We start from the raw sequence: 12754 nt of genomic DNA, 5'->3' as shown, positions 1-12754 counted from the left end.
CCTCAAAATCAAAACAGAATTAATTCTTCCTTGATTTTCTTCTTACCCTTCTTCTTCTCAATACATTAGTTCCTTGCTGGGATGCCACTTCAATGTGTCACTTATTCTTTCAGAACTTCTCCAAAGAATGATTATAAGTGTCAGTTTTCACTGACAAGTGAATGTTAGCAATTCAGATAAGTCTTCAGTTAAATAAAGACCTCTGCTAACATCAACCTCAGTGACATATGTATAGTTCCAGCAGTGATTGAAAGATAGTGATCAGGATACACTGACTAAGAGAAGGGTTTCTGTCCCACAATTCCCCAAGGTGTCTACTCACGACTACTCAAAATTGACACTTTGCATGAAAAATATTTACCTCAAGACATAGACTTTAAAAAGAATCCACTGTATCATTTATGAATGGTTACTTATTGAGAAATATTTATCTTGGTCAAATTAATGAGATATTTTTCTATCTGGACAAAAAAAAGCAATATCAATGAAGAAAAAAGTTTGTTTCTTAAGGCTTCATTCTCCAATTTGGAGGTCCACAGAGGCAGCTGAACAAGCAGAAAATCAAACATACTGCCAGTTTAGCTCCAATCCTCACTTCCTACAAGCACAGCTTCTACACACTGGGAATGTGGGTTTACTAAATCACCTTGATAAACAATTCTCATCCTTTGGGAACAACCATTCATCAAAACTTTCGCTGTTCATATCCTAACTCTCAAGAAGTCCTATTCATTCTTTCATTACTGCTTTCCTTCAGAGTTTAACTGGCTCTCTGTCTGACAATTCCACAATATTTCAAATTCTCATCCGATTATTTAATACCCTCATGGCTTAACCCCTCCTTAATCAATATAACCCTCCACCTTTCTAACTTTCTGAAATAAGTTCATGTCTCTGCCTTTGCACCACTGTGTATAACTTTCCCTTCAATTGTTTGTTTGTAGCATATGCTGATTCATTTAAGTATATGGAAATTCTTTTTTTTGCATGGCCACATGCATGTGGTCTGTCTGGGAATCTTTAAGTAACAGTCATGAAGCATAGAGGAAAATTGCTCTGCTCCCTTCACTTAACTATTGCTGGCTAGAACTTGACTGTCTAGGTCCCACACTCTGGAATTTGTTTTCTCATATCCCTCCCCTATTCCATCACCATGTCCCAAGTTTTGGCCAAGCTTTAAATCACCTTGGAAAAGATATTTGGGACTTAGTGTCATGGCACTTTATTTTCTGTTTTAAAGACACTATCTGTGTCTAAGTTATTGAAATAAATAAAATGTGCTCCAACAAGTAAGCTACAAAATTATAGCATTGGTTCATTGAAGGCCCATGTGATAAAGTATACATTTTGCCATTATCTCTTCAGACATGCTTTTCTTTATCATACCGTGTTGTGTCCAGTCAGTGTCTGGTGGTAGGTTGGCCCAGAGAATGAGGTTATTGAGTTGGTTCAGGCAGGCTGGTGCTGAGTGATAGCTCATTTGATTGTACCACACCTATGAGTAGACATAAATATCAACAATAATGATAATAATAATAATAGTAATAATAACATAGATCCAGTTCTATTATTTAAAAACAAACAAATGTTGAACAAATGCTTAATAAACAAAATTAGAAATAATTTCACCGTCAATGGCCATGCACCATGAAATGGTTCTCATGGCCTTAAATTTACCTCATCTCACTAATGTGTGTAATTGGTGATTTGAAAAACTAAAGGTGAGTGCAAAATATTAATTTTATGATTTGTAATAGTCCTGAGACTATTGCATGTGCTGTAATTTCCTTCCATTCTTCACCATTGATGGAAATACAGTGAATATACACCAAAGCTTGGGATATGGTGATGGAATAGCAGAGAAATACGAGAAAAATTCCAAAGTGTGGGGCCAAGACAGGTAAGGTCTAGCCAGCAATAGTTACGTAAAGGGAGGAGGGCAACTTTCCTCCATGCTTCATGACTGTTACTTAAAGATTCCCAGGCAGACCACAAGAATATGGCCATGAAGGAACTTATTAACACCACTATAAGTCAAGATTAGAGTGATGCTGGAAGAGCACAGTAGGTTAGGCAGCATCTGAGGAGCAGGAAAATTGATGTTTTGGGCAAAAGCCCTTCATCAGGAATGACACTGGGAGCGTAGAGGTGGACCGATAAATGGTAGGAGGGTGGGGCTGGGGGCAAGGTAGCTGAGAGTGCAATAGGTGGATGGAGGCGAGGGTAAAGGTGATAGGTCAGAGAGAAGGGTGGAGAGGATAGGTGGGAAGGAAGATTGACAGATGGGACAGGTAATGAGGGCAGCGCTGAGCTGAAAAGTTGGAACTGGGGTAAGGTGGGGGTAAGGGAAATGAGGAAACTGATGCAGTCCACATTAATGCCATGGGGTTGAAGGATCCAGAGGCGGAAGTTGAGGCATTCTTCCTCTAGGCGTTGGGTGGTGAGGGAGTGGCGATGGAGGAGGCCCAGGACCTGCATGTCCTTGGCAGAGTGAGAGGGGGAGTTGAAGTGGCAGGGGGAGTTGAAATGTTTGGCCACGGTGTGGTGGGGTTGATTGGAGCGGGTGTCCCAGAGATGTTCTCTGAAGCACTCTGTGAGTAGGCATCCTGCCTCCCCAATGTAGAGGAGAATGCATTGGGAGCAACGGATATAGTAAGTGACATGTGTGGAAATGCAGGTGAAATTTTGATGGGTGTGGAAGGCTCCTCTGGAGCCTTGGACGGACTTGAGAGGGGAAGGTGTGGGTGCAGGCTTTGCAATTCCTGCGGTGGCAGGGGAAGGTGCCAGGACGGGAGGGTGGATTGTTAGGGGACGTGGATCTGACCAGGTACTTGCGGAGGGAAGGGTTTTTTTGGAAAATAGATGGAGGTGGGATGGGAAATATATCTCTGGTGGTGGGGCATTTGTAGGTGGCGGAAATGGCAGAGGATAATGCAGTGTTTACGGAGGCTGATAGGGTAGAAGGTGAGGACCGGGGGGTTCTGTTCTTGTTGCTGTTGGAGGGGTGGGGTTCGAGGACGGAGGTGCGGGACATGGATGAGATGCATTGGAGGGCATCATTATCCACATGGGAGGGGAAATTGCAGTCTCTAAAGAAGGAGGCCATCTGGTGTGTTCTGTGGTGGAACTGGTCAGATGCAGTTGCAGCGGAGGCGGAGGAATTGGGAATACGGGATAGCATTTTTGCAGGAGGCAGGGTGGGAGGAGGTGTAGTCTTAGTAGCTGTGGGAGTCGGTGGGTTTGTAGAAAATGTCAGTGTTGAGTCAGTCACTGTTGATGGAGATGGAGAGGTCCAGGAAGGGGAGAGAGGTGTCAGAGATGGTCCAGTTGAATTTAAGGTCAGGGTGGAATTGATGAAGTTGACGAACTGTTCAACCTCCTCGTGGGAGCACGAGGTGGCACCAATGCAGTCATCAATGTAGCGAAGGAAAAGATGGGGAGTGGTGCACCTGTAACTCTGGAAGATGGACTGTTCCATGTAACCGACAAAGAGACAGGCAAAGCTGGGGCCCATACGGGTGCCCATGGCTACCCTTTCGTCTGGAGGAAGTGGGAGGATTCGAAGGAGAAAGTGTTGAGGGTGAGGACCAGTTCAGCCAAACGAATAAGAGTGTCAGTGGAAGGGTACTGGTGGGGACACCGGGAGAGGAAGAAACAGAGGGCTTGGAGGCCCTGGTCAAGACGGATGGAGATGTAGAGGGATTGAATGTCCATGGAGAAGATGATGCGTTGGGGGCCAGGGAAACGGAAGTCTTGGAGGAGGTGGAGGGCGTGGGTGGTGTCCCGAACGGAGTTCCTGGACAGGAGGGATAGGATAGTATCAAGGTAGGTGGAGACAGATTTGGTGGGGCAGGAACAGGCTGAGATGAGAGATCAGCTGTGGGAGTCAGGCTTGTGGATCTTGGGTAGGAGGTAGAACCAGGCGGTGCGGGATTCCCAAACTATGAGGTCAGAAGCTGTGGGTGGGAGATCTTCTGCAACGATGAGGTTGTGCACGTACTGGGAGATGATGGTTTGGTGATGGGGTTTGAGGTCATGGTCAAGGGGGTGGTAGGAGGAGGTGTCCCTTTCACCTAACACCACCATAACTCTAGTCATTCTGTCACACACATTATGGACTGGATTTAACAGACACCAGGATTCCCATTTGCCCCCATCCCTCCCCCAAATACAAGATTGGTCAGGACCCTCCCTATGAAAATAACTGCTGGCCTGCAATTAATTACCATTTAGCATGGCATAAATTGACTCAGTGAAATTTCTTCCCCGATATGGGGATGAAATCCTCCCCTGGAGAGCTACTGCCCAATCAAATTAACACCAGAATTATGCCAAGTCTCACAGTTAGTATGGCAATTTACCTTTAAAAGACATGCTCATGCCATTATTGTATGATATCATGTGGCCTGAGGGTATAATGATCTCATACTCCATCTTACCTCAGATTAGTTGAAGCATGACTCTCTACTGGGATCATGCTCCTCTGTTATAATCTAATAGTTTCATGTTATCTTCATGTTAACAGTTAGCTGAAATATAGTTCTGCTGCATTCTTCAATACCATGATATTCATGCCCACATTCTTATTTTACACAACTAATACAAGCATTGCCGCATCGGATACAACATCTCACTGGAGGCAATTTACATTACCCTGCTTGAGAACTGGTCTCTGGTACTACAGGGAATCCCAAAACCAAAGGAGTTTATGGTTAGATTAGATTCCCTACAGTGTGGAAACAGGCCCTTCGGCCCAACCAGTCCACACCGCCCCTCCGAAGAGTAACCCACCCAGACCCATTTCCCTCTGACTATTGCACCTAACACTATAGGCGATTTAGCATAGCCAATTCACCCAAAGTGCACATTTTTGGACTGTGGGAGGAAACCAGAGCACCCAGAGGAAACCCACGCAGACACAGGGAGAATATGCAAACTCCACACAGGCAGTTGCCCAAGGCTGGAATTGAACCTGGGACCCTGGTGCTGTGAGGCAGCAGTGCTAACCACTGAGCCACCATGTTATGGAGTCAAATATCAGGTAATATCAGGGTAACTGCAGGGCCTAGCTGACTGTGATCCCAGTGAAGGGAGTGAGGGAAATGGGGTCCATGCCTCTGAGAATACAGTGAAAATGTTGAGGGTGAAAAGAGGCTATACCATCCAGGGAATCACTCCAATTGGCACAGGGAAGGTCCCTTAAGATATTACTATTCTCAAGATTAGGGCAGTTATGTACAGCAACCAACTCAGTTATATGAAACTCATAATTGGCAGCTGAGTCTGCATTTTAAATTCTTTTAGGTAGCATTGTTAGTAGGTAACACACAAAAGAAAAGCACTGTGCAGCTGACTGAGTATCATCGATAAATCTTCAAACAGTTTCACCCACCCTATCTGTCATCACCTACAACTTTTTATGCGTGGTCCTCAGGTCCTTTGATCGATTCTTCACCACATTCAGTTCCACCTCATGTGGAAGCTTCCTTCAAGGCCAATAAACTGCGCTACTTCATCTCCATACTTCTAAGAGTTTAACTAAAACACATTTCTCACAACAAGACCGTTATCTCACAAAATTTCAGTATTCAGCCATAAGTTCCTTTTGATGAATCCAGAAATAATTTACTATGTCAATCTCACCAGATACAAAAATTGATAAAGTGAAGGATGAGTTTTCCTTCAGGAACAAATGGTCAGAAACTTGCATCTGCAGATGAGAGTAAAAGGTTCTGATCAGCGATGCCTGAAATAGTAAATGAGATTAGGTTGAATTCCTACTCTTAGGAAGGTTCAACATCAGCCTGAGTACATCCAAAGTCTCAAGAGGGGAACCTAGGCAGTGAGGCAAGAAACCCAAAGGAGCCAGAAAGCATCAAAAGCGAAGCCAATTTTCAATTTACAAAATACCCAAGATAGTTCACTTAATTTAAAATTGCAATTTTTGGCTTTGTTTCTTTGACAGTGATACAGGGAGAGACAAGAAGCAATTGCTGAGCTGTGTAAGGTTCAGATTTAGTAAATCCTATTCCATGAATTAGAAGCAGTGCAGGGATGGTCTACTTGACTGAATCTTGGGATGAAGCAGTTATCTTATTTAAACAGGCTGGGCCTGTATCCACTGGAGTTTAGAAGAAATTTAGGGCATCATATTGAAACATATAAAATTTTGAGGGCCCCTTGACAAGGTAGAGACTGAAAGGATGTTTCTACATATGGGAGCGAGTTGAACAAGGATCACAGTTTAATAGTAGATGGCCTTCCATTTAAGACAGTGACTATGAGAAATTACTTTTGCCAGACAGCTGTTAGTCTCTAGAATTCTCTTTCTTAGACAGTGGTGAAGGCAGGGTCATTGAATATTTTCAAGGCAGATGGAGATAATTACTGACTAGCAAGGTACTCAAAGAGATCAGTGTAGACAAGGTGGATTTAAGACCATAATCAGAACAACCATGATCTTATGGAATGGCATTTCTGATGAAGAGCTTATGCCTGAATCATTGACTTTTCTGCTCCTTGTCTGCTGCCTGACTTGCTGTGCTTTGCCAGCACAACACTTTTCGACTCTAATCTCCAGCATCTGCAGTCCTCACTTTTTCTTATGGAATGACAATGTAGTCTTGAAGGTCAACTTACTCCAAATTCAAATGCTTGTATATTCAATTTTCTTTGACATTTACAATAGCATGCAAAAATACAAATCCAAAATTGGCAAATTCTTGTGGGGGTCCCCCTACCTGTACACGGCAATGTTGGCAACGATCCATTAAAATTATGCAAACAGTGGGCAAATGAGACAACCCTTGTGCATATTCACTTGCAAACTGTTTAACACAGTGTGAGTCAATAAAGTATTGAACTTCAAACCAAATATGAGGGAGCTTTTCAAAAAAGTGGCATCACCACCTGAAATGGATCAGAACAGTGATTTCCTCCATGAAGCTCCAGGCTCACTCTGTTGCCAACTTATTTTCCTGACTCAAGTTTAATTAATTAGTTTTGGTTTGCCATTTTAAAAAAAACAATCAAGTTATTTAATGCTTTTTGAGGAGAGGATTTACTGCCCTGATCTCAGTTAGCCTAAAGATCCCAGATTCACACCATTGAAAGAAAAGTCAAACAAGAACAAAATCAGATGAACTACTTGGCAACCTAGACGTTGAAAATGACAAAGTCACGCCCTGCACGGTTGATGTTGCAAAGTCCTCCTCACTAACATCAGGAGGCATCTCTCCAAAATTCAGAGATCTGCCCCATTGACTAGTCAAGGAATTGTCTGGCCAACCATACAGACAATGTCCCAGTCACAATCATCACCATCACTTGTTATGTCCAATTCCATTGGTAGGACATCTACCTGAGTTGGTGATGTGGTTACACTTTGATATTGGGAGGGAGTGGCCTTAGGAGACCTCAAAACATACTCCAGGAAGGTGGAGGCAAACATGGGCACAGCAAAATTGCTAATTATCACCTACCTTCAATTTAAGAATCAATGCTTCTCCATGTTGAGCAACATTTGGAAGAACTGAGGGCTTCTTCCTCAGAAGAGGAATGACATAACTATCAAATTAGACATGCAACAAGTGATGAGAAAACCTAAGAGAAAGAATATCCCATTTGGCCTCATCTCACAAATCTACCTATTGCAAAATGCAACTGACCATGACAGTATTAGCAGGAATGACTGCCGCACAGTCCTTGTGGAGACAGATTTTACCTTCACATCGAACCTTACCACTGGGCTCAATGGGATAGGTGAAGAACAGCTGCTTATAACTCTGCACCTAAGAATTGCTGTTGGCTTACACCAGTAAATGTCTTTAAGAAGTTGGATGCTGTAAATTTAAATATCTTGTTGGAAAGTATCCATCCTTACAGAGATGGTAACATGCTGAGGTCTTGCTCTTCAGACTTAGGTGGGCCTCAGCCAATGACAAGAGAGAATCTAACTATTTCCCCTTATGATTTGGAGGTGCACCTGATGAAGAAGCAGTGCCCTGAAACTCGTGCTTCCAAATAAACCTGTTGGACTATAACCTGGTGTTGTGTGATTTTTAATTTTGTATTTCCCCTTAACATTTAATAGCATCACCATCATTGAATATCCCATCAACAAAACCATTGATATGAAAGGTAATTAGACCAGCCACAGAAGTGCTGGACAGAGCTTGAGAAGTCTGTGATAAGAAACTGAAGCCCTGACACTCCAAAGGCTGTTCGCCATCAACAAGGGACAAGTTAGGAGTGTGATGGAATACTTCCCACTTGACTTGGAGGGGTGTGACTCCAGCGATACTTATGGTCCCCTTTCACCTTTTCAAACATTTATTCCCTTCACTGCTGGTGCAAAAAGTCTGCAGGAGAGGTGACTTAGTTTCCTTTCTTTGTGACATCAAATTCAACTGATCTGCCTGCTTCATTACAGTTCACATACCACTCTACCATGTCAACTGGGTTGAATGATAACACACTCATTCTGAGTCAGACGGTTGGTCTATGCACAAGTCCTTCTCTACAATATGAAAGGAGGCTATTTGCTCCATCAAGTCCACACCGTCCCGCCAAAGAGCATCCCACCCAGACCCACCCCTCTACCCTATCCCTTATAACCCTGTATTTCCCAGATATAATCCACCTAATCTACACATCCCTGCACACTTGGGGAAATGTAGCATGACCAATCTACCTGTGCTGCACATTATGGGAGGAAACCATGCAGATATAGGAAGAATGTGCAAACTCCACACAGATAGCCACCCAAGGATGGAATCAAAAGTGGGTGAGCCACCCTGCTGTCTACTAAAGCCCACCAAAAATCTTGAGCAAAAAATTTAGGCTGATGCTCTAGTTCAGCACTGAGAAAGTACTGCACAAATGAAAATGCCATCTTTCGTATAAACACAAAAGTAAAAATTTGTTTTCCCTCTAGGGATGTAAAAGGAAAATGTATTTTCTCTGCTGTCATGTTTAATTCTCATACTTCCAAAAGTGAATCATAAAATAATAGATCATCTAGTTATTATCATGTGTTCGGTATAAATTGATTGCTGTGTGCTTTGCAATAAACAGTGACGTGATTTTCTTGCAAGTACACAGTACACATTGCTGTTCCCAGAAAGAAAAATGGAGAATAACATTCTTAAGGTGTGAATTCAGCATTGTGCCTTTCTGAACTATTTTACTAACCCCATTGTACCATTCCTCCAATAATAATTAATACACATACTCTTAATAATTTTGTAAAAGAGCTTTTTGTTGTAGATAGTTCTTACCTTCATTAAGGAATTAAGTCCCAACTGAGTGAAATTGTTTTCCTCGAGATTATCCGGCAGTTCTTCTCCAATTGACCATCCTCCTAATCTGTTAATAATACAAGTGTTGAGAACAGGTGGTTGGAAGATATTTGGTAGCAATCGAAAGTTCTACATTTAACAGTTATGCCTACTGTTCAGAAAATGGCCCTTCACTCTATCAAATCTGCACTAGTCAAAGACAGCTACCTCACTGTTGTTATCCAATTTTCCAACACTTGGCCCATAACTTGTATGCCTTGGTACTACATCTACGTATTCCTTGAGTGTTACAAGGATCTCTGTCTCTGCTACTCTGACAAGCAGTGAGTTTCAGATTCCCACCATCCTCAGTTAAAAAAAACTCCACTAAATCTCCTGCCCTTCACCTTAAATCCACGCCACCTAGTTAGCGATCCTTTCACCAAGGGGAAAAGCTCCTTCCTGTCCATCATATCTATGCCCCTTATAATTTTACACATCTCAAATACTCAATCTGCTCCAAGAAAAAAATACCCAATCTAACCAATCTCTCTTCATCATTGGAACTCTCCAATCATGCAATATCCTGGTATTTTTCCTCTGCATTATTATTCCTTCTAAACATGGATTCCAGAACTGTATATAATACTCTCGCTGTGGCTTAACAATGTTGGCACACATTTAAGATTTTTTTAGATTATGAATAGAGCAGCTCTGATTTTCCAGTCTTTACAGTTGGTGACTAGACTATATATTTTCAAGTGCAGGATGGTCAGGTTACCATCTCTTTGTCTTCTTAAAATATAATCCTAGCTTCTGTTAAGGATTGCCTGCACTGTGAAATGACTTGTTCTCCTTTACCTCTCCACACGTCTCAAATATTCTAGATGATAGATATGGTCACCTTAGCCTTGAAATAACAACACATCCCAATTTGAATGTTCATCTCTCAAATTCCCATCAATTCAGCAGACAGGCTGAGTCAGCCTACATAGACCTAAATTCCAGGGAGAACACTGCACAATGAGTCACTTTCCAATTCACAAAAGCAGTGGAATGGACTCACATCTACATTGTAATAGGAAGCATAATGTAGGTTGACAATGGTAAAATTTATTCAATTTTATGATTCGAGACTATATTTTCATGAAGGAGACAAATCTCAGGAGACAGAAAAGTTACTGACTCCACAGACTTGTTTCCATTCAAGATGATATTATTTTTATTCAGGGCAAACAGGGATAGGATGTAGTTGGGACTACCACCTTCTGAGCTGGCATTGGAGATGAGCAGATGGAGCGGTCTGTAGACTGGAATGCCTACCCTCATGTATCAGGATACAGTCCCTCTTGCAATGATAATTGTTAAGCCCTTAAATGCTTGTCCTCAATATCTCATTGAACCGATACGTTTCCCATGCTTCCTCATATCTACCATTCTCCCTCCAGCATTCTTATTCCAGGAGGAATACAGCCTACAACAGGGCCGATAGAGTCGAGTCAGGTAGTGTATTTCACACAGTTGGGTAGCCCTCCATACCTCCTATTTCTCATGTGCATGTAATACTTTTCATGTTCATCATACCCTTCATGCTCTTTCCATGCCTCCTCCATTACCCACTATCCTAATATCCATAATGTACAAAACCAATAAACCATTTGCATATGTTTGGAATATTTCTGAGAATTCCAACAGGATGTTAATAAACAGGAAAGGATGCAAAAAAGATTTACAATGATGTGGTTTGAGTGAAAAGGAGAGGTTGGATAGGCTGGGATTTTTTTTCTGGAGTGTAGAAGGCTGAGGGGTGACCTTGTAGAGGTTCATAAAATCGTGAAGGGCAGAGAGAAGTTGAATAGCCAAGGTCTTTTCCCCAAGAAAAAGGAGTCCAAAACTAGAGGGTAGCGGTTTAAGGTGAGAGTTGAAAAATTTAAAAGGGACCTGGGAAACAACTTTTTCACACAGAGGGTGGTGCCTGTATGGAACGAGCTGCCAGAGGCAAATACAATAACATCATTTAAAAGACATTGCAAAGGTACATGGATAGGAAAGGTTTTGAGGGATATGGGTCAAACACAGACAAATGGGCCTAGTTCAGTTTAGGGAATCTGGACAGCATGGACGAGTTGGGCTGAAGTATTTGTTTCAAGGCTGTTTGATTCTATGACTCTATAATACATTCCTGGAAAAAGCCTCACTTACTACTTCTTAAAAGTATCACCCAGTCATAGCTATTTATAGCATCAATGTCAGAAATTTAGACAATAAGATATTGGAGAAGAATTAGGCTACTTGGCTCATCAAGACTGTTCTATTATTTGGATAATGGATAATATGTTTCTCACACTTGTTCTCCTAACAATTGATCCAATTAGCAATCAAGAACTTGTCTCAAATACATTCAATGACTTGGCCTCCACAGCCTTTTCTAGCAATAAGTTCTGCAGATTCACTACCTCATAAATTCCTCCTCCTCTCAGTATTAAAGGGTCGTCTCTTCATTCTGAAACTGTTTCCTTGGCTCCTAGTCTCTCCTACTAGTACAAACGTCTTCTCCATTACCACTTTATCTAGGCCTCTTAATATTCTGTGAGTTTCAAAGAGATCCTCCCTTATCCTTCTAAACTCGATCGAATATAGGCTCAGAGTTCTCAACCGCTCTTCAAATTATACGACCTTAATCCCTGGGATTATTCTTGTAACTCTCCTCTGAACCCCCTCCAAAGCCACCACCTCCTTCCTTAGATATGGGGCTAATAACTGCTCACAATATTCCGAATGTGATCTGACCAGAGCTTATATAGTCTCAGTAGTTCAACTGTGCTCTTGTGTTCTGGCCCTTTGGAAATGAATGCAAACATTGCAACTGCCTTCCTAACTATCAACTGAATCTGTATATTAACCTTAAGAGAATACTACATTAGGACTCTTAAGATCCTACATGCTTCAGTTTTCAGAAGTCTTTCCTCAATTAGAAAACAGTCTACACTTCTTAACACCTTGTGTAAACATCTAAACAGCAGAAAATCTATCATAAAAAGCAGCAGGTTTTTTTTAAAGATAATGCACTCTGCAGCTATTATGATGCTCACAGCACCCTGCCAGGTATTTCCTTGCCTGCCTTTTAGCATTTTGTTCTCAGCCAGAGATACTGGGTTCGTATTACATTTAAAAGCAAAATACTACAAATTCTGGGAGAAACTCAGCAGCTCTGGCAGCATCTGTCTGAAGAAGTCATATTGAATCAAAAACTTTAACTCTGTTTCTATCTCCATAGATGCTGCCAGACCTGTTGAGTTTCTCCAGCATTACCTGAGTTTGTTACATCTTACAGCTGTTTGGCCATACTGTTTAGTAGACATAAAGGCAGGAAGCTCATCATGGTTGTCAGCAGGCCTCAGCTGCACCCAGGGGTATCTCCTTCACTCAGGAGGTTCCTGGACAGTAAATCAAAGGGAGCCTCTGACACCAGTCCT

The 12754-nt window shown here is 42.0% G+C and overlaps 1 protein-coding gene across 1 annotated transcript in view; it reads right to left on the bottom strand.

Moving 5' to 3' along the window:
* The window catches only part of LOC132815730 (ATP-binding cassette sub-family A member 13-like), a 165021-nt gene that overhangs the window by 46959 nt on the left and 105308 nt on the right, over positions 1-12754 (bottom strand). The window contains exons 30-31 of the mRNA XM_060824832.1: positions 9279-9366; positions 1387-1495 (exon numbers count right to left, since the gene is read on the bottom strand). Of these exons, the coding sequence (XP_060680815.1) occupies positions 1387-1495; positions 9279-9366 (197 nt within the window). The remainder of the gene's footprint in view (positions 1-1386; positions 1496-9278; positions 9367-12754) is intronic.

The sequence above is a fragment of the Hemiscyllium ocellatum genome, chromosome 5 (assembly GCF_020745735.1).
Source record: "Hemiscyllium ocellatum isolate sHemOce1 chromosome 5, sHemOce1.pat.X.cur, whole genome shotgun sequence".
Taxonomy (NCBI): Eukaryota; Metazoa; Chordata; class Chondrichthyes; order Orectolobiformes; family Hemiscylliidae; genus Hemiscyllium; species Hemiscyllium ocellatum.
Note: the sequence above shows the minus strand (reverse complement) of the source record. Positions and strands in the feature narration are given on the sequence as shown.